The 26,538-nt window shown below is 42.4% G+C and overlaps 3 protein-coding genes across 3 annotated transcripts; 1 reads left to right on the top strand and 2 right to left on the bottom strand.

Annotated features, from left to right (window-relative positions):
* Positions 1-2,549: 2,549 nt before the first annotated feature.
* Positions 2,550-4,281, top strand: LOC134189070 (uncharacterized protein K02A2.6-like). Its single transcript, XM_062657337.1, has 3 exons — positions 2,550-2,897; positions 3,224-3,614; positions 3,683-4,281. The coding sequence occupies exons 1-3, from the start codon at positions 2,550-2,552 to the stop codon at positions 4,279-4,281; spliced, it is 1,338 nt and encodes a 445-aa protein (XP_062513321.1).
* Positions 4,282-8,203: 3,922 nt separating this feature from the next.
* On the bottom strand, positions 8,204-9,483 carry LOC134182960 (aldo-keto reductase Mvan_2161-like). The gene has a single exon (XM_062650405.1). The coding sequence runs from the start codon at positions 9,410-9,412 to the stop codon at positions 8,354-8,356; it is 1,059 nt and encodes a 352-aa protein (XP_062506389.1). The 5' UTR covers positions 9,413-9,483; the 3' UTR covers positions 8,204-8,353.
* Positions 9,484-13,680: 4,197 nt separating this feature from the next.
* On the bottom strand, positions 13,681-26,536 carry LOC134194170 (U4/U6.U5 small nuclear ribonucleoprotein 27 kDa protein-like). Its single transcript, XM_062663416.1, has 7 exons — positions 26,485-26,536; positions 26,318-26,425; positions 26,202-26,250; positions 19,484-19,540; positions 14,177-14,232; positions 13,986-14,121; positions 13,681-13,904 (listed from the first exon to the last, which is right to left on the bottom strand). Exons 1-7 carry the CDS (start codon positions 26,513-26,515, stop codon positions 13,850-13,852), a joined length of 492 nt encoding a protein of 163 aa, XP_062519400.1. The 5' UTR covers positions 26,516-26,536; the 3' UTR covers positions 13,681-13,849.
* Between the last annotated feature and the right edge of the window lie 2 nt (positions 26,537-26,538).

Raw genomic sequence — 26,538 nt, 5'->3', positions numbered from 1 at the left:
AGTGCGTTAGAATTCTGTTATGTCTGTTTCGAACAACGATTGACCTTTGAAATAACCTTCTTCGTAGGTGCATGAGCTTAAACAAAACTGCATGGAGATTACATGCATGCAGATAGATCCGTGAGACGTTTCTCCGTCATGGTAGACCTTGCATAATTATAATTAAGTTTTGACTCTTCTAATAGCTAAGTAGTGAATGGACCACTCTGCTTCTCCACTTGTGTGATAGGTAGAGTACAACCACTATAGGAAGGCGGTAAACATTTGGGTATGACTGAGAATCACAGGCACCCAAGGCTAGAAGGTGTCTTGGATTTACTTTCTTGATTTCTTGCTCTTCTTTCTTGGTTTTCTGCAAGTCTTGTTTCTAACCTTGCCCTATCTAGGGACTGCCATCTACTTATTTCACTGCGAAGAGACTTTGGAAAAGAGGTCGTTTTCCCACTTCCCTCGCCACTTTTCAACGGGTCAACCACAACGTCAGAACGAACTAGCACCGTATATACATGTATATATATATATATATATATATATATATATATATATATATATATATATATAACACAAGTAACACACACACACACACACACACACACACACACACACACACACACACACACACACACACACACACACACACACACACACACACACACACACATTATATATGCACTTGACACAACAATGGTCGGACGTAAGTAACTTGACGGTCCTGCATTACCAAATTTCTCCAGGATATTTTGACTAGGTGGCTGTTGCGGCTCCGTTGTAAATTTGTTTGTTTCTAAAAACAGATTCAGTAGAACCGCGACTGTCTGCAAACCAAAGAATGTTTTGATACCAGAAAGCAGTTGTCTACGTCCTGTCCTAATTGTTACCCTAATTCTTTCCTTTACTCTGTACCATTCCGTATGCAACGAAGATATCCTGATCGTGTGTTTGAATTAATTAAGTTTAGAAGCAAAAACCTTTCACTTCATCCGGCTGCCGACGTGTTATAGACGTGACACTTATCCATTCGGATAAGAAAGGTGTCACTTCTACTAGAAAAGAGGGGGTTGTAGCCTCCACATACCTCCGCCTGGATCCGCCACTGAATAATAATTAATAATAATAAGTGATGGACTGCAAGCATGAGTTGTCCATTTCGACAAATATCAGTTGTGGCTATGACCATGACAGAACAGCCCAATACGAGATCCGCGCATATGCGACCACAGATGTTACAAGTATATTGAGTGCTTTGATGGCTGCCTGCTTTTCTGGCTTGTCGTTTGAACATTAGAGTTGCACAGCGATGTTGTTTAACTTGGTCAATGGCAGTTCTGCACGTCGATCTCCATAATGGCATGTCAATAGCTATTTTCCCCTAAAACTGACAGTCCTTGAACCGTTTTTTGGCACTTCCTTTCGAACGTACACCCTACCTTCCTTTAATTCTCCATAGAACATGGCCTTTGGAATTCTCTCATCTCCCATACGAACTAATTAGTGACACGCGACCAACGAAATTGTGCTGATAGCAACAGCGTTCAATGCCATTCACATTGCAGACCGTACCTAAGAACTTCCGTATTAGGGACAATTCCTTGTCTTCATCAACGGCTGTCATTGTTGGTGCCTAGGCATTAATCAAATGTACAGAAATGACCAGAAGAGAAGCTGAGACGGAGAGCCATAGTCTATCAGTAACTCCCTGTGGAGGTGACTTGACAAATTCAGTGAATTTCGTTTTAATGGCAAATCCAACACCAGCTTGTCTATAATCGTTTTTTTCCAGACCTTCCTTTACAAAAGAAGTTGTATCCTGCACCATGTAGCTTCCTCCAAGCGGCAAGTCGTGTCTCGCTGAGAGCAGCAATGTCTGAATGTTGTACCGTCCAAGCTCACGAGCAACAACCGCTGTGCGCCTTGTTGTCAAGCAATGTTCGAACATTCCAGGTAGCAAGCATCAAATTCATTTTCTTTGTGTATTTTCGACCGCAAACTGGATGCCTAGTTGGCGGCGGTAGACCAGCAGAGGCAAATTAAGCAAGCTGTGTTTACGAAACCTTTTCTATTCCCTTTTCCTTATGGAGAGAGCAGCGCTGTCCCTAGCTAGGGCTGTTCTGTAGGATACGAGTGTTATTGTTGATTGGTAACAACAAACGGCCATCACATCTAGAGACCGCCATTGTGCAGGCTCGATCGTAAATAGAGACTCCCAGTGTCATTCTATAGTATACACCTGCCCCCGTTCGCCACTAACCCATCGCCACTGAACTTTTAAGTTTACACAAGAAGGATGACAAAAACACGGTAAAGACTACGCCACAAAAACCTGCACAAGGAGTTGATTTAAATGAAAAGCTTCCGCGGAACCAGTCCCACTATTGTAGCGTAGTGACATTTGATACTAACTACATGCACATAGAGTAGTACGCGTGCGTAGCTTGTTATTGAGTTACTTGAGTGTTGGCTAGTGTAAGCTGCAAATATAACTCTGTGTCAAGTACCGAGCCTACTGTGTCGAACCTAGAACATACAGATACAACATTGGCGACGAGGATATGGCGCAGTCAAGATTCCTAGGAAAACCGGCTGAGTTTCAAGCTGGAACTGACAGCGTAGACGAATATGTCGATCGATTCAAGTTGTATTGCACCGCAAACGACGTAGCTGACAACGACAAGCAGCGGGCAATATTCTTAGCTACGGTAGGCGCAACGGCATACAGGCTGTTATGCAACCTAACCAAACCGGGGAAGCCGCAGGACAAGACGCTTGATAAACGAACTGAACTCATGAGGAATCACTGCGAATCCAAGACTATATCGTCATCGCAGAAAGGTTCCGATTTTATGAGCGAGTCCAGAAGGAAGGCGAAAACGTTGCCTCCTATCTTGCGGAACTACGACGTTTGTCAAAAAAAACTGCGACTTCCGTGACTATCTCAATACAACTCTAAGAGATCAGTTTGTCTGCGGGCTTCACTTCGAACCGGCGCAACAGAAGATGTTGGCCAAGTCCGACCTGGGACTTCATAAGCAATTTCGATGGCTCTTGCGTACGAATCTGCAAGACGTGAGACGCAGTCCTAGGCACGGAGTCACAAGGAGACGATGTTTAGTCTCAAAAGCAGTAGTAGCCAATCACAACGAACGGCCGCAGAGAAGGAATATCAGCGATGCGATGGGCGAGGACACACTTCTGACAAGTGCAAATTCCGAACGTATACGTGCAGGTTTTCCAACGTAAAAGGCCACATTGCAAAGACATGTCGCAAGAAAAAGCAAAGCGAAAAGGAAACGTTCCAAGGCACGCGAAAGGCGGGCAAAGAACGCACCACATCGAGGAAGCGGAGGTGAGTATCGTTCACACGCTGTCGGATACTAAGGGCGGTCCTAAACTAACATTAGAAGTGGTGGGGTGTGACCTAGAGTTAGATGTGGATACTGGAGCATCTGTGACCGTGTTACCGCACCATGTTTACAGTCAGTATTTGAAGCATGTACAGTTACAGAAGAGTAAGATTGCACTGCGATCATACAGTGGTCAACCGTTAGTTAGGCGTAGTGGGCGAGTCAACCGTGCCAGTCCGATACGGCAATCGACACACAATGGGACGAATCAATGTTGGTCGTTCATGCATCTTGAAAGCCCCCAGTATTGGGAAGAAATTGGCTCCAGTCGATAACATTAGACTGGCAGTCTCTGTTTATGGTGCAAGACAACCCAACTGACGTGATTTCGGAATTTCGTGAGCTATTCCAATTGGACATTGGAAAATTACTCGGATACCAAGCGAATATCACGCCACAGAAAGGTGCAATTCCTAGGTTTCACGTACCTGTGCCGTACGCTTTACAGAAGGTCCAGGAGGAGTTGGGCAAACTTCAGAATGAAGGGATATTGAAACCGGTTGACCATAGTGATTGGGCAGCACCAATAGTCGTTGTAAGACGGGGAGATGGATCTCTAAGAATCTGCGGTGACTACAAAGTGACAGTCAACCCGTATTTGGAGATGAACGCATACCCATTACCAAATCCACAGGACCTATTTGCCACGTTAGCCGGGGGTAGATACTTCTCAAAGTTAGACATGAAACAGGCTTACCTACAAATAAAAGTATCACCTCAGAGCCAAAAGCATTTGACCATCAATACGTCAAAAGGCCTCTTTGCATATACTCGTATGCCATTCGGAATCAGTTCTGCGCCAGCTATATGGCAACGTGCTAAATGGCAAAGTGCTATGGACGGAATCTTATCCGGAATTTCCGGAGTTGGCTGTTTTTAGACGACATTTTGATCGTGGGGAAAACAGCAGCCGAGCACGATGACCGTGTACGAATGGTTCTGGGCAGATTGAGAGACCTTTGTCTCTGTCTCAAGAGAGAGAATTGGGAATTTCGCCAGACACGTGTAGAGTACTTTGGGCACATCATTGACAGCCAGGGACTGAGATCATCCGAAAGCAAACTCACAGCAATACGCAAAGCACCGGAACCGTCGAATGTGACCCAGCTGAAGGACTACCTCGGTCTTCTCAACGAGTATAACAAATTTTTGCCCAATCTTTCAACGATTTTACAACCACTGCATGACTTATTAAAGAACAATTGGCAGTGGACATGGCAAGCGAAACAACGAAGGGCTTTTGAAGCATCAAAGCAGAAGCTGTTGGATTCAGGGTTTCTTACTCACTATGACCTAGCGAAACGTGTAAAAGTGAAGTGTGACGCATCACCTTACGGTACTGGTGCTTGCCTGTTGCACGTAATGGGCGACGGAAGCGAGCAACCTGTTGCTTTCGCCTAGCGAACACTGTCATCAACTGAGCAGAAATATGCCCACATTGATCGTGAAGGTTTAGCTCTCATATTTAGTGTCCACTATTTTCACAAATACCTAGTTGGTAGATCATTACGCTAGTAAGTGATCACTGCCCGTTGGTCAAGATATTCGGACCCAAGGAAGGAGTACCATCGCTTGCCGCCACTCGTCTCCAGCGTTGGGCGTTGATATTGAGTTCCAACAACTATCAGCTCGAATACGTGGTTTGAGTTAGAAATGCAGAAGCAGACATGTTGTCCCGCTTGCCGATAGCTGTAAATGTAATTGACCACGATGAACAGTTGTAGCCTCGTCCCCAGACTCTCTCTCTCGCTAGTCTTGTCCGGTGCCCGTATGACAATTCCAGGCGGGAGAGAGTCTGGGATCATTCCGTCTACTTCCTGCCATATCTCCTTACTAAATGGTCACTAAGTGTTACCCCCGACGTCATCACTGTCACCCCCAACGTCATCAAGTGTCCCGTAACTTCAAAATCAAATTAGCATTAGAACTAATCCAATAAACGCACTACACGGGATGCTATGACCATTGTTTGGTGTTTGTTGCATATCCAGCACTTGCAGACAACTAAAGCATGTTGAAGAAGTAAGTCTATGGAGTGTTGGTGACGGGTGTCGTGTAGGCTTGTAGTCTGAGATCTACAATAGGCGGAGTGATGACCTTGTACGTAGATCACATGCGGCCATTAGCGTTTGCGCGCAGACTAGACTCTGTAGCAAAAAGCGCGCAATGACAAGGGGAGGGGTTGATCTTGACATGAAACTACGGTCTGGAGGGTCAACTTGAAGCTTCCAGGGCCATTCTTTTGCAAAAACTTGTACTTATTTGTTTTCATACTTGAAGACTTCTCGAAGGGTAGACGGTAGTTTCATGTCAAGATCAACCCTTCCCTTGTCATTGCGCGCTTTTTGCTCCAGAGTCTAGTCTGCGCGCAAACGCTAATGGCCACACAGGAGATGCGCGTGTGAATTAGGTAGAAGGTCATCACTCCGCCAATTGTAGATCTCAGACTACAAGCCTACACGACACCCGTCACCAACACTCCATAGACTTACCTTTCCAACATGCTTCAGTTGTCTGCAAGTGCTGGATAAGCCACAAACACCAAACAATGGTCATAGCATCCCGTGCGGTACGTTTATTGGATTAGTTATATCGCTAATTTGATTTTGAAGTTACGGGACACTTGATGACGTTGGGGGTGACAGTGATGACGTTGGGGGGTAACATTTAGTGACCATTTAGTAAGGAGATATGGCAGGAAGTAGGCGGGATGATCCCAGACTCTCTCGCGCCTGGAATTGTCATACGAGCACCGGACAAGACTAGGGCGAGAGAGTCTGGGGACGAGACTAAACAGTAGTACCGAGTTGATTATTGCGAAATATTATCCGTAACAGCGGAAGACGTGGCTAGGGAGACCAAGAAGGACCCTGTACTAAAACGAGTGTATGAACATACACTTAGGGGATGGCCGAAACACGGTGAGCCCGAATTATAATCGTACCATCGAAGAGCCGAGCAGTCGGCTATCGTTGAAGACTATCTATTGTAGGGTAGTCGTGTGATTATTCCACACACATTGCGGAATAAGGTACTTAAAGAGCTTCATGAAGACCACGTTGGAGCTAGTCGCATGAAGGCCAGAGCAAAAGGGTTTGTCTGGTGGCCTTGTCTTGACAAGGATATCAAAGGTACCGTTAGGGCATGTCAAGCATGTCAAGACACTCGACAGACTAGTACAAACTCATTCCCACCCGTGGATTTAGCCTAATGCACCATAGAACCGGCTACACGCGGACTTTGCGGAAGTCAGTGGGAAACAATATTTAGTAATCGTTAACGCGTTCTAGAAGTGGTCGGAAGTGCACTTACGAGCTGTGGACTCATGCGATTTCAACACATACCATCGAAGCCTTCAGGAGAACATTTGCCTGCCATGGGTTACCTGAGAGATTAGTAACCGACAACGGCCCAAAATTTACGTCACAGCAGTTTCAAGAATTTATGAAGGCGAACAGAACTAAGCATCGGCTTACGCCACTGTATCATCCTTCCTCAAACGGACAGGCGGAACGTCTAGTGCAGGAAGCTAAGAAAAGCTTGAAGACCAAGCAGTCAAGCCGCACAGTTAGTCACCGGCTACCAATTTTTCTTTTGCGGTATCGAACTATACACCAAACTGCACTACGGGCAAAACAGCCGCAGAGTTACTGATGAAGAAGAGCTCAAGACGAGGCTTTCGTTTCTGAGGCCAGAGTCAGGGAAGAGTCTCCGAGAGGAACATTGAGACCATTACGATATAGCAGCTGAGAAAGTTTCTCAAATGAGCCCGGGAGACAGCATCAGTGTCTTAATTAAACCCTAGACGCGACGGACGTGAGAAATGGTTATGTGGGACAATCTTACAAAGGATAGGGCCAGTCAACTATCTGGTCGATGTCTACGGACAGCCGCGATATGTTCATGTAGATCATTTGCTAACCCGAGGCCCTCGGAGCATACCCGACGAGGTCATCGACGAGAGTGGACAAGAACACGACGTGATATTACCAACGGCAACATCGTCGAATACTACAACGCAGGACCAATCGATACCTTAAGACCTACGGATGCGGGAACACCTGTTGAAGTTGTTAGTCAGAGAGCACACAGTCCAGCGACAACCACCCGTTCAACCGCTGGGGTACCAGTGCCAGTGGAAGAGGAAACCATGGCAACGTCACCAGAGACACCGGAATCCCAAGAGTGGAGATACCCACAACGTCAGAATCGACAGAAGCCTGTGCGACACTGGTAGATTTAGCTAAGGTGGAAGGAGTGTAGTGTAGTGACATTTGACACTAGCTACATGCACATAGAGTAGTATACGCGTGCGTAGCTTGTTATTGAGTTACTTGAGTGTTGGCTAGTGTAAGCTGCAAATATAACTCTGTGTCAAGCACTGAGCCTACCGTGTCGAACCCAGAACATACAGATAACTATGTCCTTTCATCACTTGAGAACGCCTGAACTGGCTCAGGTGCAAGAGTTGCAACATGCAGACCACAAGGAGGGTGCAGTAAGCTGGATAAAAGCTGATAGCTAGACAACCACTGTCCTTTACGGCAAAAGTTGCAACAAGCAGACCACAAGAAGGGATTTTTACCGGAAAGCCTAGTCTATAGTGCATAAACTGCTGCAACTTAAAAATGCCAAATGTTTATGCACAAATTACAGGGTTCCTAAACACGCATGCAAAATGATATTGCTAATCCTTCTATATAAGCATGCTATTTACTTGGGATAGAGGAGTTTGGTATTCCTTTAATTTCTAGACAAAGAATGGCACAATATGTTTAAATAACGTGATGTCAGCATCCCAATAGTGTGCAAATACGCAATGTTTCTTATTTATCTTTGATACTCCAAACTAATGTAGCTACCAAAATGCTAAGAAACATAGTTGTGTTGCAGGCTAAAATGCTAGAACAAACATTGTGAGTCTGGACTTAGAGACAAATTCATTTCAATGTTCAAGGTAACTTTTTGGGATCTGGGCAGACGTTGGGTTTTTTAGAAGTAGAAAGTGCGTTCAGCTGCATAACTTCTTGATCACTTAGTTCAAAGTCAAACACATTTAGATTTTCTCTCATGTGTTCTTCGTTCCAAGATCTTGGATTCACCAGCACACCTTGATGCAGAGAATAACGCTGTAGTATTTGTGCAGCTGTCTTTCCATATCTCTGAGAAATTAGTTTAACCAGAGGCAACTCAAGTAGGCTCTCGTTCCAGCCAAGACTCCAAGGTCCAAAATCTGGTGTTCCGAGTGGGGAATAACCATTGAATGTGATGTTGTGACGTTTGCAAAATTCTAGCAACTCCAAATCATGCCAGAACACGTGAAACTCACATTGATTGACTGAAGGAATCATTTCTCCCATGTCTATTATATCTTGAAGATGTTGCAACGCAAAGTTGGACACGCCCACTGCTCTGGCCTTACCTTCTTTGAGAATCTGTAGCATTGCTTTCCAAGTTGACTGACGGCACAGTCGCATTTCGGTAGAGGTGTTTCCATTGCACTCTTTCTCAGAACTGGGAGCGTGGATTGCATCATAAGGCCAGTGAATAAGCAGCAGATCAACATACGTAACTCCAAGGCTGCCGAGAACCTGTTCCATCTGTTTTAGTGAGTCGTTGTAGCCCAGAGGTCCCCCAAGCTGTACTCCGTTTTTGTTTGCTCCACCTGGACCAACTTTAGAGGTGATGAAAATCTCTTTACGAGGAATTCCACTAGCTTTGATTGCTCGTCCGATTCCCACTTGATCCATGTAGCTGAATGATCCATCAATACGTCTTCCTCCTAGCTTGAGCCAAAGAGATACTGATTTCTCGGCAATACTGTCATTCCAGTATTCTCCGTGGGAATCTAGAGTGAGCGCGTACCCTCCTGTACCTAGCCCGGTCGCTGGCATCAACACGTTGTTGGTCGCAGAATTTTGCAGCAGAACGCTTGGAACGACGTTTGTTTGTATAGAAACTTGAAACAGACTAGTTAGGACGAAACCTGCTAGCAAACGGTGACACGTCATCTCTCTAAACTTAGGGATGATGACGATCGTGGACGATGACGATTGTGAACGATGACTGCGGCAGCATCAAATTCGCACGTGACAAAACTAAAGCCAGGATGTGTACATGTATTACTTCTCCAAACAAGATGAAAAAGAAATTGAAATGTGAAAGCATTAATTAATTAACTCTAGAAGTGCTGGTTTATCTTCGTCATTCATCTAATTAAAAATTAACTAAGGTACAACTTATTCTGTTTATGCAGTAGCACATGCGTTAATTTCCTGGAAAGTGACACAATTTGTAAGTCTCCGTCTTACACATGATTTTAAAATTGGTGTCGTCGCTTTCCAGCGTTTTCATTTTACGGAAGTATTACTTAACTCTAGGAGCCGCGCTGCTCGTAGACCTATATACTAGTAGTAGTGTTTGTAACAGTAAGAACCTGCTCCTACTAACTAGACTAGACTCTACAGTGTTAGTTGTCTAGCTAGCCAAACTGATCATTGAACTCTTTCTCACAAACAAAATTCTATGGACGTGGACGGTCTCCGTCCTACTATACTCACCTCTAGTCTGCGTCCCGCTTTTCCTCTAGCCTCGGTCTCACAGACCCGCGTAGCGCCGATCCAAAATCTGGGATTTTGAATCAGCGCTACACGGGTTTGGGAGGCCGAAGATGCTTCCCTCCACGACGGTCCCACGCTATGTGAGTAGGTATACTCGATCGTGCGCATTTGTGTAGCAAGCCAAACCTTCATCTGCGCTCACTCCAGCCTCTGTTTTGTTTGGTGATGTCCGCAAGCATAATAACATTAATGTGATTGCGCATGCGCAAATAAGAAATTATTGATACATGTACAGTGTACTTGGATTATATGCATCTGCATCGCGCGCACTTTAAAGTCAGAACGTAGGCCTACTATTGTATTCTAGGTCTACTATTATATATTGTAGGCCTGTTATTATATTCTAAACCAGGACTAAACTGATTTAAACCGAAAGCAACCGCGTTATCTCGGCAAGCGCACCTTACCTTACTGGAAGTGGGAGTCTAGAGTTTAGTCCTAGGAGCGTCAGTCACTATCACATTAATCTGCAGGCAAGGTTAGTTTTGCAAAAGCTCGAGGATGCAGTTGTTGGCCAACGTTTGGGGCGCGTTGGATTGGGCTTGTACAGACCCTATTTTGTTCACGGGTACTATTTTGTTCACGGCCCCTACTTTGTTCATATTTGCCCCTATTTTGTTCATATTTGCTCCTAGTTTGTTGACTGGGTACTATTTTGTTTACACGTTCTGAACCCGTCATAGCAGCTCCTATTTTGCAGCCTCTTCCAGAAGAGGCTCCGTGTGCACGCCCCTCTTCCAACTTCTACAGTTCTGCCGGTATAGTCGAAAGAGCCGAGCGCGCCCCTCTTCCAATCTCTACCAGCTCCTGCGCTGGTAGAGGTTGGAAGAGGGGCTTGTCTTCCAGACTTCTGGAAGAGCCCAATCGAACGCACCCTTGATCAGCAATTCTTTTTTAGAATAACTATATCTAGAAGACATTTAAAATTTAAGTTAATCTAATATACAAAGCTCAAATTGTCTGTCTGTCTGTCTGTCTGTGTTCGCGTTTGGGGGCCACGTCTTTTGTCCGTTCGCAACCGAAATCGGCACGCACACTCGACACGCACAGAGGAAGGTTTGCGTAAAAAATTAAAAATTATGCAACGGGTCCCCTCTCGAGGGGTCGACCCCCGCTTAAAATTTCTCGATGACGCAAACGCTACACATTCCAGTTCATTCGAACACACGCCCACACCAGTCCTGTGTAGACTGTATGCATCGTCGTCCTTCGCAAAGCTTCGAGCAATCGAATATCTCTTGCCGACGAAACTTACTCTTCTAACGCTTTCGTTTCTCTCCAAATTCTGATTGCATTTGTACCAAATCCAACCTACACGTTGTCAGCAGCAAGCGCTACACGGGGAGTGTGTCGATTTCTATCGAAACAAGCGCAAAGAGCAAGACTCGAATTCATTCAGCACATCCGGGACCTCGCAACAAAGCTTGCACGTGACGTGTCTAGACCTATCTTTACACTACAGTATCTTGCCCGTACGAAGGACGGGCCATGTATACTAGTACCTAATATATACATATGAATGAAAGAATTAATGATATACATGTATTTGTATCACACCAGGAATAGACTACTGGTGTAGTTCCCTCACATAAATGTACTTTTTACATGTCCCAAGTGGGACAGTCTTTACATTCTAGTGCCTAGCATTATAAATCCATAGCTTTGCTGTTAGTTCATGAAACTGCTGGACTTTGAAAAGATGCTCTACATACTATAATTCTTAAACTTGTAAAATGGCTATGGACTGACCACCAACCTAAATTTTCAGCCAGTAAGGATGAAATATATCCACCTGTTCTCACGATCAGTTCTTCGTGTTGATGATCTTTCTAAATCTCTGCTGCTTCTCCTGCTGCTTTTGCATGAGTGAATGGCTGATCTAATGTAACTAGATAGCTGGTTGAAGAGAATTTCAGATATTAATGTCAAATAAGTACAAAATGTCTGCCTTGCTTGAATTCAGAATGAAAAATATCCCTGGGCTTGTTTCATTGACTATACGTACTACATTAAATTTCTCTGCAACAGTGATTACAATTAACAATTAAGGAGAGCATTGGCAATCACTACACGTACGGCATTGTGACTCTTTATCTTGAGATTTTGATTTGATTGCAGCCCAGAAGGTTGTTGCCAAATTTGTTAGTAGTTGAGCCACAGGTGTGTTGTTTCATATATACCAAACTTGTCAATGAGCCATGTGTGTGTTGTTCATATATCACTGCATTGTTTCAATGCATGTCTTCTGTAAAAGATTGAAAGCCCCGAAGTATGGGCCATGAGACTAAACAGCATGACCTGGTCAACAGTGGTGTAAGTATATGCATCTTCTAGTGGAGATTTTGAGATAGTAATTGTGTCTGCCTACAAAATGGTCATGCATGCATACACGCATTATTATTTTTACAAACCCGATAGAACATAATAGCTAGGCTAACATAATAGGCTTGAGGTCCTTGCAGTTAATTAGCATCGTAGCTATAGTGGAAGGTGCACAACAGTTAGTAAAAAAAGATGATTTTACATGCACATGAAAGATTACATTTATTGAACACCCTGTCTATGAGAAATGTTAGCAAAAAGACGGTAGCTTATTTACACTTTTGACTACTATTACTATAGATGGTACAGTTTGAGGTAACACGTTCACATACTTATAAAGTCAATATAAAGAGCTGTGAGGCCTAACATAATGTTAGATAGACCCTCTAGTGACAGTAGCTTAATTGACAACTTTTTAAGTGCTTATTCAGTGAGTTTATTAAGTGAGTACATTAACTTAACAACGAAAGACTGCATACGGTTTCTGATATACTGGACAGAGACTCCATACAAAATTTAAAGTTAAGTTCAAAATATGTCTACCTGGATCCTTTTGAAAGCTACATGTATGTAAAGAAGAAATTCATCACACTTCTACCAAACAGCTCTGAATATGCAATATTGTAGATACAGTAGACCCTCGCATATCCGACTCTTTTCGCAAAGCAGGTATGACGTCACAAGCTTGTTTCCACAAACACAGTGACAACATGCAGTAATGGTGACAAAAGACACGGAGGCTTCTAGGATTAGTTTGGTGATTGTAGTTTGCATATACATGTAGTACACGTACTAAGTCTCTTCGTGCAATCATTTTATTACTTGCATATTATACATCTTTCAGAGTTCAGACCATGTACATACTGTGACAAAAAGTGGACTGGAACTTTGAGCTTCGATTATTCATTCGTTTCACTTATCTGACCCATATTTCTTTGTGGCTTGCCTAAAGGGGATTGGATATACGAGGATCTACTGTAGTATTAAACATTGCCATATGTAGTTTGAGGCAATACTACTTTTTGCACTATAAAGTCTGTAATAATAAATGGTACAAAACACTCTAAAATTCTGAAGTGCTAATGTGCCAACATCATTATTACTAAGAGTAGTAAGTAGTTTACATCCAGGTCATTGGCTTCTGCATTTCTTGTCAATGCTCTGCATCAATTGAAGCAACTGCAGTCTACAGGGTTCGGTATAGCAGCAACTACATCTGTTTACCCTTATATTCATGTCTAGTGTAAAATACTACTAATCCAAAATCTTAAGCTTATCGGCATTAAATTGTAAAGTTCCCATAATGATTGTCCATGGTATTAGACAATGTGTTTTAGCTGAAAGCATCTGATATTGATACACAACATGAGCACACATGATATGAACAAAAAGAATCAGTTTCCTTGCATTTATCAAGTGAACCATCTTACAGATATTATACTTAGACACCTTCACAGTTCTAGGACTAAAGACTATGTAAAAAATAGTTATGTTTCATACCGTCTACTACTTCATAGGGTCCAGTGGTCGATTGAAACCACCATGCCTGTTCATGTACTGTCTAAAATAAACACACAACAATACACAACCACTCAGTTCGTATAACATATTTGAGTACAATGTTTCTCAGACACATGTTTACCTATATCTGTTTTTACTCTTTATGTTTGTGCCACTGACATCATTCCCTTCAATTTTCTTTCCTTTCGTGCTCGTAAAACCAGCAAAACCCATCATTCTCATGACAGACTCCTCATCTGCATCCTCAATCTCATCTACTATAAAGGTGTCTATGGCCACATAATAATATATCACGACAAACATGCTACAGACATTTCTTCTTGGCCTTTTTCTTCTCTTTGTCTGAACGAGACGATCCATGCCGGTCCCTATAAATAATCAATCATTTGCAACAATTATTAGCAGATAATCTAATAATTAAAAGCTACTAACTCCACCTATGAGAGACTTCCTAAAAGTAACATGACTAGTGAGGAGCACACCCCAATAAAACCTGTGTGTGCGCGTGTGTGTGTGTGTGTGTCTCTGTCTCTGTCTCTGTCTTGTGTGTGTGTGTGTGTGTGTGTGTGTGTGCCTGTGTGTGTGTGTGTGTGTGTGTGTGTGTGTGTGTGTGTGTGTGTGTGAGTGTGTGTGTGTGTGTGTGGTGTGTGGTGTGTGTGTGTGTGTGGTGTGTGGTGTGTGTGTGTGTGTGTGTGTGTGTGTGTGTGTGTGTGTGTGTGTGTCGGATATGTGATGGCAGCACCCGGAGTTCGCTGAAGTCCGTGGTTGCTTGCAATCAACAAGGACAGCGTACCTAGCAAACCAATCGGGAGTGAAAATGACAGCTCAAACATATCAGATCAACTTGAACTCAAAGATTTTGAAGTTTTTTTGCTAATGGTTGGTTTAAAGTGGAGCTGCCGGGCACAAAGAGAAGGTTACCCTTCAAACCTACAAAAATTCACCATCTACCGGTTGTCCCGATTATCGGTCCATCAGTAGGAAAGTGCTTTTTCGTGAAAGTGCGTGTACGACCTGGACAATCGTACATTCACTCTAATCTCGTCGTACGTCTAATTCTTTCATTCAGAATGTCGCATTCAGTTTGCGGCAATCGCTTTCGTGACAATTATCACTTCAAGAAGTGTGACAAGTCATCATCTCAAGGTTTGGTGGTCATCAAGAAAATAGCTTGTTGAAATATTAGGTCTATTTATGACACGTCTGATTGTCCTAAAAGAAGATCAGCGCTGATAACCTCTGAACTTCTTCGCTTTGGAATTGACATTGCTGTGCTATCAGAAACGAGGATTGCTGATACTGGAAGTTTTGATGAAATTATTGGGGTGATGAATGCAGATTTTTCTGGTCAGGTAAACCATCAGGAATCAAACAAGAATCAGGTGTTGGTTTTGCCATCAGAAGAAACATTGTGAGTAATCTTACTGATTTTCCCATCGCTTATACTAATCGACTAATGTCTTTGAGCTTACCTTTGACCAAAGACAGATCTGTAACATTTGTAAGTGTGTATGCTCCAACACTTACTTCTGATGATGCAGCAAAGAATTTTTTACGACCAGCTTCATGATCTGCTTGTAAAAATTCCAGCAGATGACAAACTCATTGTTATGGGTAACTCTAATGCAAAAGTTGGTCATAAGTCTTGGCCTGAGATCATTGGACGTCACGGAGTTGGCAATGAAAATGAAAATGGTCGTCTCTTGTTAGAACTCTGTTCTACTCATCAACTGAGCATTACTAATACTAGATTTTAGTTACCGAATAAACTAAAAACAACTTGGAAACATCCATGGTCACGTTGCTGGCATCAACTTGATCACGTCATCACTAGGAGAAGAGCTGTGCAAGACATCCAGTTGACTCGTGTACTTAGAAGTGCTGAATGTTGGACAGACCATCGGTTAGTGAGGTCAATAATCAAACTTTAACTTATAACGAAACAACACTTCACTACTAGTACAGTGAAAAAATTTGACTTAGTTCAATTGAATGGTCCGAGTGTTGTTGATTGCTTTGAAATCAGCTCAATATGAAATTGAGAGCTTCTGATAAACCGGAGAGTACATGGCACAGACTCAAGATGGCAACAATAGAAGCAGCAAACAAAACAATAGGGTACAAAAAAAAGAAGAGAACAGACTGGTTTGACAGCAACAATGATGAATTACAAGATCTGCTAAGAAAGAAACATGATGCTTATGCAAAATTACAGCAAATCGCGCAATCTTTTCACGCTCAACAAGGCCTTTCAAGAACTGAAAAGGATAACTCAGTGCAAATTACGACATCTACGAGATCAGTGGTGGAAAGATCAAACAAATCACCTACAACATTTGGCAGATAGAAATGACAAAAGGATTTATGGTGAACTAAAAAAAAGGTTATTGGTCCCAAGTCTTACGTGTTCTGCACCACTTTGCAATTGAAATGAGGATGGTCAGTCACTAACAAACATATCAGAAATTCTTGCTCGCTGGAAGCGTCACTTTTGTTCCCTACTCAACAGGAATACCATGGTTGATACATCGGTTCTAGACATGATTTCATAGCGATCACTTCATAAATACATGGATGAAGCACCAACACCTGAAGAAATATATTCTGCAATCAAATATCTAAAAGTTGAAAAATCTACTGGTCTTGATGGTCTTGCGGCTGAGTTTTACCAAAGAGGAGGTGATACTATTACAGAGGAAATTGTCAAAGTCATCTTACACATTTGGAATACAGAAATTGTACCAAAGGACCTGAAAGATGCCCAAATAATCACAATCTACAAGAGAAAGGGTGACAAAAGTGACTGTGGAAACTGGCGTGAAATCTCATTATTGTCCACTGCTGGTAAAGTCTTATCAAAAATTCTCTTGAATAAACTGGTAGAGTCAATAGCAGAAGAAACTTTTCTGAGTCCCACTGTCGCTTCCACAAAGGAAGAAGCACCACAGACATGGTATTTACCCTGAGACAGTTACAAGAAAAATGCAAGGAACAACATAAACCTTTGCACATGGTCTTTATAGATTTGAAAAAAGCTCTTGATTCAGTTAATCGAGAGGCAATGTGGAAAATCTTAACAAAATTGGGCTGCCCACCCAAATTTGTAAATTTAGTGAGACATCTACATGAAAGAATGAATGCAGAAGTCATCTGAAGGTAAAAAAATCAGAAAGCTTTGTTGTGCAAACAGGAGTAAAGCAGGGCTATGTATTAGCACCCACTCTGTTTCTTGCTGCAATGCTAGATGAAGTGAACGGTCAAGCTGAAAATAGAGTCTCAATTCAATATCGTATGGATGGTGGTTTATTCAATCTTTGCAGATTTATGACAAAATCTAAATCTGTAACCACAAAATTAAGAGATCTGCTCTTTGCAGATGACTCTGCTCTTGTAGCACATTCTGCAGATGTTATGCAAGAAATAGTAAACTCTTTTGCAAAAGCAGCTATCAGTCTTGGATAGCAAATAAATATCAAGAAACGGAGTGCATGTTTCAGCCGATTCCTGGTACAGTAAAAGCTGGCAGGGACATTTTTGTGAATGATGAAGCACTAAAGAGGGTATCCTCTTTCTCTTACCTTGGCAGTGTTCTTTCAGAGGATTGTAGTGTTGATAAGGACATTGCTGCACGTCTGCAAAAGCAAATAGAGCGCATGGCACACTTCAATCAAGATTATGGAGTCAACAAGGAATAAGAATAAAGACTAAAATCAAAGTTTACAAAGCAGCCATTCTTGCAACTCTTCTGTATGGATCACAAATGTGGATGCTATATAGAAGAAACATTCAGGATCTAGAAAAATTTCACCTTCGCTGTCTGCGTCGAATAATGAAAATTCATTGGTCGGAAAGAGTGACAGACATAGAAGTTCTGCAAAGAGCTGAAATAACAGGAATTGAATACATGTTGACTCAACAGCAACTAAAGTGGGTAGATCATGTCGCAAGAATGGATAAGAGACGTTTACCAAAAGAAGTGCTACACGGTCAGTTGTTAGATGCACCAAGAAAAGCTGGTGGTCAGAATTTGAGGTTCAAAGACACTTTTAAGACATAATCTACAGAATGTTGATATTGATCACAAAAGTTGGGAAATGATAGCATGTGACCGTTCAATGTGGAAGAAAAATATGAGATTAGGTTTAGATCATTATGAGAAAAGTAGAATTGACAAAATTGAAGAAAAGTGACTAATGCGGCACAACTATACACCAAAAAACTTGACTGCTGGTACAAAGAACGTTTGTAATATCTGTCATTGCGTATGTCATTCCAGAATGACGTTACTGTTAGTTACACATCCAAATTTGCCTCAGTTGTTGAACTAAACATGATTACTTTTCATGGACCTTGACAATACTGGTTTCAAAGTCAACAATAAGAAGTGTCTTTCACATAAAGCAATGGGAAACATTTACTGGTAAGTGGTAATTATGTAACACTCCAACTCAGCGAGAGATCAGGTTTCTAGGCAGAAGGAGCAGCAGTGACTAAAGTCAAAGGCAACTGTAGTCATGACTCTTGCGCGGATCTTTTCTAGATGGCAGGATCTAAGCTCTTGTGCGTTTTATGTACTTATTACGCAAACATATACCAACTCTCTCTGATTTCGTTTCAATGACAGCATGGCAGAAGTTGTGAGCACATGGATAAGAGTAGCTGTGTGTGGCTTGCGTTGGTCAAATGTCGTTGCCTTCTGATGCCCAAATGACGTCTGCACAAAATCTTATGCAACTGTGGAAAACCAAACGTGGACTAGACTACAATATGTTTTGTTTAGAAACCTCATCTATATTATCACTTGTCTGAGAACCAGTATTAGGGGTATACCAAATTAACAACTTGGACAGGGCACAGCGCTCCATGCCAATAGTCTAGCTGAAACACTGGCATGTGTGCAGCCATTAGGAATCTAGTGTCACTTGTTATGTCTAATGTGTATCATAGCTAGTAATCTATTCTAAATGTGTGAGACAGTAGCAGCATGTTATATGTAGACATGCAGTAGTAACAAGTTTAACTTTCTATTTACTTCAATGACTACGCTACACCTCGGGCGCATTTCAAAACCTTTTCTACCTCTTCTCAGAAGAGCTACTTGGAAAAACTCAAAAGAGGGGATGGGGACAATAATCTATATTTACACGAAATGAGTGAAAGGTTGAAATAGTTGCATGTCCACATTGGCTAATCGTTATGTCAATAACTATTGTAAGTACAATGGATTACAAAAAGAAGGCCATTCCTTGTACAGCTGCTGCATTTGCATTCGAATGCCTGATTCATTAGATCTTACTACAGTTCTTTGACTACAGGTGCAGTTGATCAAATTGATTCAATTGAGGACTCTGATAAGAAAATGTCAATTACAAAAAGTGGTCCAAAAGATCAGTTGTTTATTGCTCAAACAGTCCACAATGTCAGCTGCTTCCCATCTATCCATGGTTGCTATGGGCCACTACGTATACAGTAATTTTTCTCTTCTGCCTCTTCTAGGTTTCACTTAGAAAAGAAGAGGGTTTAGAGAAGATTTTGGAACACCTCTACAATGTGCCCCTGCACTGCCCTCATATAGGCAAAGCCTCTATGAAATTAGAACCTGACTGCATAATTGCCTACCTTGATCTTGATCTGTTATGTCGAGAACGGCGGGGAGAATGTGATCTTGAACGAGACCTAAGAAAGTAACAGCAGAACTACTGAGATTTGCCATTATACAGATGCAAGTGATAACTCATCATAACACTACATGCCAATCAGTAACAGTCTTTAAAATTATGTTGTCAGAGGAATATATACATAGTTTCCAAACTTTGTGCAATCTAAATTGAAATTTGTCAGTTATCGCTCTCTTTACATAAAAAGTGCTTGTGTGTGCATGTGTGCATATGTGCGCGCGAGCGTGTGTGTGTGGTGCTATAGATCAATTGATTAGAGAGTGCATTTGGAGAATGGAAACATCTGGAACCTTGCAGGGTTGCAAGTTTAAGTCACAGTGATGGCAAGCTATGGCATATTTTCCTTAATTAATTAATTAAGCAAGAAACTTACGCACAATGCCTTGGTGTCCAGTCCCAGAGCTGTGCCATAGTCAGTGCCCCTGGATGACTCTGGCCAAGCTCCAGGTGAATTGTAGTGCTGGCCCCAAGCCTCCATGTAGCACATGGAGGTCCTGTCTCTAGAGGCAGGGGAGCTACCTCCGCAACTGACGTTAAGGTCGACGTCGAACGATGTAGAGAGCTTAACATGTGTTTTTATTTGCCCATTAGTGTGGTGTGGTGTGGTGTGATGTGGTGTGATGTGATGTGGTGCTATAGCTCAGTTTGTTAGAGAGTCATCCAATAGAGTGTGTACATCCGGGACCCATGAGAGTTTGCAAGTTCAGGTCACAGTGATGGCAAGCTATGGCATAATTTTCTTGGGCAAGCAACTCACACAAAATTGCCTCTCTCAATTCAGGAGTGTAACGTACCTGGTCATTGACTGGGGACCTAAGCAGCCATCAACTGTGACGCGACTTCAGCCACTGGGGTCCAGGTGAGACTTCAGGTGCTCACACCACAGTTGGCTTTACAAGCTGATGTCCTGCGAGTACCTGGCCTGGCTCCAGAAAATTGCTAGTGCAGGCTCAAAGTTCTCCAGGAGCCCAGCTGAAGGGTGTGATTAGTAATTGGTGTGTGTGTGTGTGTGTGTGTGTGTGTGTGTGTGTGTGTGTGTGTGTGTGTGTGTGTGTGTGTGTGCAAGCGCGCGTGTGTGTGTGACACAATAAGAAAGTCAAAACTGCTAGCTCAATTGGCATAAAAGCTCTTCACACAAACCATGTTCAATCTTCTTATAACTACAGCCGAATCGGTTTTTGGCATCATGGCCTTCATCAAGTCTCCCTGTCAAGGTTATGGTGATATGAATGTGTATACAGGCCGACTTGTCTCATTGAAGGATCAGAATAACTGACTTGTGATCAGCAAATGTACAACATATTCATGGCGATATAATGTAAGAGAAAAATGCATCATAAGTCAGAAGATTGTCTTAAACCTTGTTACTTAACTCAATTGTCTAAACAGGAAACACTGTCTGGTAACTGGGCCATTGGCAAAATTATTTTGTCTACATCACATGACACTGATTGAGCATAAGACACACTTTTGATCAAGGCACAAAGCACACAACAAAGAAACAACAATGCAACCGATCTTTATAGAAGTGACTACATGACTCTTGACAATCAGAATCACCACCTTGATAATACGAGTATACTACCTGTCCAACTGTACTACTAGTATGTGTCAAAAATGTGCACAGCAGCAATCAGACCACAGTAAAGAGCTGCAGAAACATACAAATTCAAAAGCACTGTAAAAGTGGATTAGTCAAAAATTTGAGAAAACCATTAAAATAGGGAACCTACACGTTTTCAGAAATTTCAAACAGTAAGCAGCACAGTAATGTATGACATAAGTCATAGAAGCATGTGAAAGTCACTCGTCCAAACCAAGACTCATCAGCACACTCCTATTATGAACACTGTCAACGCCACACTGCACCTTTGTAGCCAAATTCTCTTTCATCGGCAGACTGGCGGGCAGCTGAAGTAGCTGTGGAGCATCTTAAGGACATTTCAGTCACTTTATGGTATTGAAAATAACTCAAGACATTCCATATACAGGATGAAGCCACAATTAGGACTAACTCTGAGGCTTCTATATCACCCTCCACAACTGCAGCACGTCATCTGGCATGTGAATGGTTAATGCAACCTTCACGCTTCAGTAGCACTACACTTAGAGAACTCTTTTCTGTTGACTGAGATAGTATGTTCCTCTTTGGTTGTAGATATATGTAGTCTTTCTGTTTTGTCTTTTTGGCTTTCTTTTATGTGTAATTTGCACCATGCTTCTGTGTGCAACACAGATATATAATAATAATAATAATAATATTAATAATTAGTGACAATGGCTACCACTCCATGGTTTGGGGGTTCAAACCCCAGTGACGATAGTAAATTATGAAACTTGTCTGTCTTTCTTTCTCATGTTTCTCTAGCTTTATCCATGAGACTATGACTCGTTTCAGTAGTTGGGGAGTTTCTGTGGTCTGGTGAACGGTTCGTTGACAATGACGTTCGGTGCTTTCCTGGTGGTCGTTGATATCCACTAGGCATGTTGTTCACGAGTTCGTGGTCACCGTAATGCCTGCAATCTATATCGAATTGGCTAGTCATTGATCGTCGTATGGACTACACGGAAACATGTACCCCGCTGGGCTCACCTGCCGGGTTGGTGGGCGCCCAGATGGGGTAAAGACCCCACTTGCCCATTATGGAGGGGCATAGCAAAACAATTAATAAGTCACCACTGTGGCTTAGTGGTTAGCGACAATGGCTACCTCTCCATGGTTTGGGGGTTCAAACCCCAGTGACGACAGTAAATTATGAAACTTGTCTGTCTTTCTTTCTCATGTTTCTCTAGCTTTATCCATGAGACTATGACTTGTTTCAGTCGCTAGGGAGTTTCTGTGGTCTGGCGAACGGTCCGTTGACAATGACGTTCAGCGCTTTCCTGGTGGTCATTGATATCCACTAGGTGTGTTGTTCACGAGTTCGCGGTCACCGTAATGCTTGCAATCTATATCGAATTGGCTAGTCATTGATCGCTGTGTGGACTACAAAGAAACATGTACCCTGCTGGGATCACCTGCTGGGTTGGTGGGCGCCCAGATAGGGGTAAAGACCTCACTTGCCCATCATGGAGGGCTTAGCGACACAAGATAATAAGGATTGAGCAGCTTCAGTCAATGAAAGCTTTCCGTCATCTGACAATATGGAAAAGCAGCTGATTAATGCTGTACTGTTCATTTTCATGTGCGTCAACCTGTTTGATAGTCTACAATGACATAGTAGCAACAGCGCAATGAAACCGTCATCTCGGGCAAATTAAACTGCAAGAAGGCACATACAGGTGCTCAGACTCCAGACAACACTCAACATCAACACACTGCATGGCATGCCGATATTTTGAACTATATACAACAGCGGTAGTACACCATCTACTGTGTACCACTAAGTTCAGCAGCAATATTGTAAACTACAATCAAGTTTTCACAACTAATAAAATCATGTTTTACACAAACTAAAGCAATAGTGACCAAATGCTGTGCATAATTTACTAGTTTCTAGCATTGAGAGTTGTGCGTCAAGTGTAAAAAAAAAATAAAATAAAAGTCTCATCAAAATACTTGTGATGAAGAAAAGGTCCAAGCCCCAGTGTATGCACATACCTTCATATGCAAGCACACACACACACACACACACACATGCACGCATGCACACACGCACGCACGCACACACACACACACACACACACACACGCATGCACACACGCACACACACACACACGCATGCACACACGCACACACACATGCACACACACACGCACACACACACACACACGTGCACACACACACACACACGTGCACACGCACACACGCACACACACACACACACACACACACACACACACACACACACACACACACAATTAGTGTTCTACCGATTCCAAGTCTTACTAAGACTACCCATATTGATACCTCAGTTTTCAAGTACTAGCCGATACCAATACCAATACCAATACTGACATTTTAATTCTTTGTTGTGATATTAACTGTTAAATCAGAAAGAGCATTGATTCAAAAAAGCCTTGTGTTCACCTCAACATTAATACTTTACTTACAGCAACCATCTCTCTGATAAGACGATGAAGTTCCTGAGCCTAGGGATAATTGAAGTCGTACTGCTGCCCCTTCTGCATCGCTTCATTGCTCGTTGACTGCTGCTTGTCTTGTCTACACCCCTTTCCGGAATCCTCCAGCAGCCTCAACTTGTCGGTGCGCTTTCTCTGCAGATGTTTTCTAAGGTTTGAGGTATTATAAGTTCTTGAGCTTGTCCCATCTCTCAAAACGCTGTCTGAGCATATTTACACAATGCCTTACTGTTGCCTACTGCCGAGATCCTATATATGGCTCTTCGCACCATTAAGCCTTGAAGTGCCAGACCCACACCCGGGGTATCGGCAAGCAAAATTTTACCAATACCAATAGTGATACCAGTATCAGGAGAAGAACACTGGGCTAAATTACTAGCAACAAGTGCAAAGCAGGTGTATACAAAGTGGCGAGGGCTAATGTTCTCACTTTTACATAATCTGTATCTGAACCACCAAGACATTAGACTTGAGCCAACCTAAGTACCAACTCTGTTGCTTCATGGAACAACAAAGTTTAGTAAACTGTAGCTAAGCACAGCTGCTAAGATAAACAAAAACTGATTTGATTAGCAGGAACATACTGTAGCTGTACATGTTGCCTTTTGCCTTTTGCCATTTATGGATAGTGTTAATTAGTATGACAGGTAAACATGTTTTAAAGTCAAATGTCATTATTGACATTACATAAAATGGTTTCTATGTAAATCACTGCTGAAGATAAATAATCTGGAATATGGTATCCTTTCTTATAGGAGCATTTCAGCGACATGCGCTAGTAAATTGCGCCCAGCATACACCTTTGATTGTTGGTTACCAACAATCAAATTGACACATTTGACGCATTGGCAGAATGAGATATGCTTACGTACACTTTAACTGATTAAATGATAAATTCTAACTTTTTCGATCGGGACTCTGACTTCTCAAATATCTACAGTAGATCGCAGTTTGCAAAGCATGCTGTTTGGTTCAATAGCTGAAACACTTATGCACAACTTACTCATACATGTACTTATCAAGCGGGCAATGCTTTTCTAGCATGACGCTAAAGAGGTTTTCCTGCCATCACATGTAACATCACGTGACATCGACAGCAGTCGGTGAAGCGTTGTGAACGGCGAAACAGATCCGGACGCCAATACCGCTCGCCTCTCTAACCTTTTAGTTGTGTTCATGTGCGACAGACGAAGTATGAACAGCTGTTTTTACCACACACCAAAGGGGCCCTGTCGTTAGAACTGGACTCAACCGTAACTTTGCGTTGCAGTTCTTGTCACTTCCATCAGCGCATGCAACCATTGCTTTTTACTGCAAATGTACGTTAGCACGCGTCTCTGAAATGCTGCGTTAACGAAAATCTCCGAAATGTCTCTTTAAGACCACATATGTGTAACAAGCAGTCATTGACCCAATCAGTGCAGCACTATGACTCTACAGCTGACAAAACTAGTGATTGTTTGGAAATGTGTCATCGCAATTAGTATTACTAATAGTCTATTTACTGTAAAGCTGTACAGCATTTTCATGTCCGACAAGAACCAGGCACAACTGTGAGGGGTTGGGTACAAGACTAAGATAGGCAAGGTCTGACAAGAATAAGCTAAGATATATAATAAATCGTTGTGTCGTTCCTGCTTATCAAAAGTAAAGGCAAAAACTCTTTGCAGTGGTCATAAACTAAAAATTAAATTTATATATATATATATATATATATATATATATATATATATTTATTATCTACAAAGTGACCAGTGTATCATTGCTGTTGCAAATTCATCAGGCACTGCAACAGAATCATCTAGCTTTCTTGATGAATATCAGCAGAATAAGTCACCAAGGCTCAGCTGTTCAAGAACAAGGCACCCAAATCAGTTCTTCAGAATTCAACAGTCCAAACACCATCTCTGCTTAGCCATATTGCAAGTAATTACCACATGTGATCAACACATGCCGGCCTCAAAATCCAGACCTTCCGCATAAGGAAACAAACTTGCATTGGTGTAAGGGCCCCAGAAATGAGAAACCAATAAAAACAGTCACCGCCGTGGCTTAGTGGTTAGCGGCAATGGCTACCACTCCATGGTTAGGGGGTTCAAACCCCAGTGACGACAGCAAATTATGAAACTTGTCTGTCTTTCTTTCTCATGTTTCTCTAGCTCTATCCATGAGACTATGACTCATTTCAGTCGTTGGAGAGTTTCTGTCTCACTTGCCCATCATGGAGGGGCATTCGACACAAATTAAGTTTATGTGGCCTAATGCACATTCTATGCATGTGCAAATGTACTCTTGGCATCAGTGTTGTAGTCAGATTCCATGCCTTCTTAGTCTCTAGTTCATGGTCATAAGCTAATACACTGAACGTATTTAGTGCGCTGTACGCATTTACGTCCAGTCCACGAGGTAGCCTTATACATTGGTAGAACAAACTTGTAGAAATTAAACACATTATGTGTTTAATTAAGCACAGTTCAGTTCATGTACAGTGTACGGTTCAAGAGTCTCATGACTAAGTTAAGTTAGAATTAGAATTTAGATATATAAATGAAAACTAAATTCCAATTGTTTCCTACCTCTTATCTCTGCTCCGTCCGTGAGGTGACCTCGACCTACTCTTGCGACCTAGTCACACATTCAGGTCGTTTTTACCACACGAGAAATATATACTAATGAGCTCGAACGTCTCAACCTCTGTCCTTTCGTCGCTCCTTTGATCTCGAGCGCGATCTCGACCTGGAATAGCGGCGGCGGCGTCGGCGTTCAAGAGAAAGTGATCGGCTGCGACTTCTTTGGCGATCTATAATAAATTGTAGAATGTTTGGACAAAATAGCAACAGATTTATACACGTACTGTACCTCTTGAACGACTGCGACTTCTGACGGGCATATTGAGAGTGTCCCGTAGGTTCA

This window comes from Corticium candelabrum, chromosome 1 (assembly GCF_963422355.1).
Source record: "Corticium candelabrum chromosome 1, ooCorCand1.1, whole genome shotgun sequence".
Classification (NCBI taxonomy): Eukaryota; Metazoa; Porifera; class Homoscleromorpha; order Homosclerophorida; family Plakinidae; genus Corticium; species Corticium candelabrum.
The sequence above is the reverse complement of the archived record's forward strand: the minus strand, read 5'-3'. Positions and strand labels throughout refer to the sequence as shown.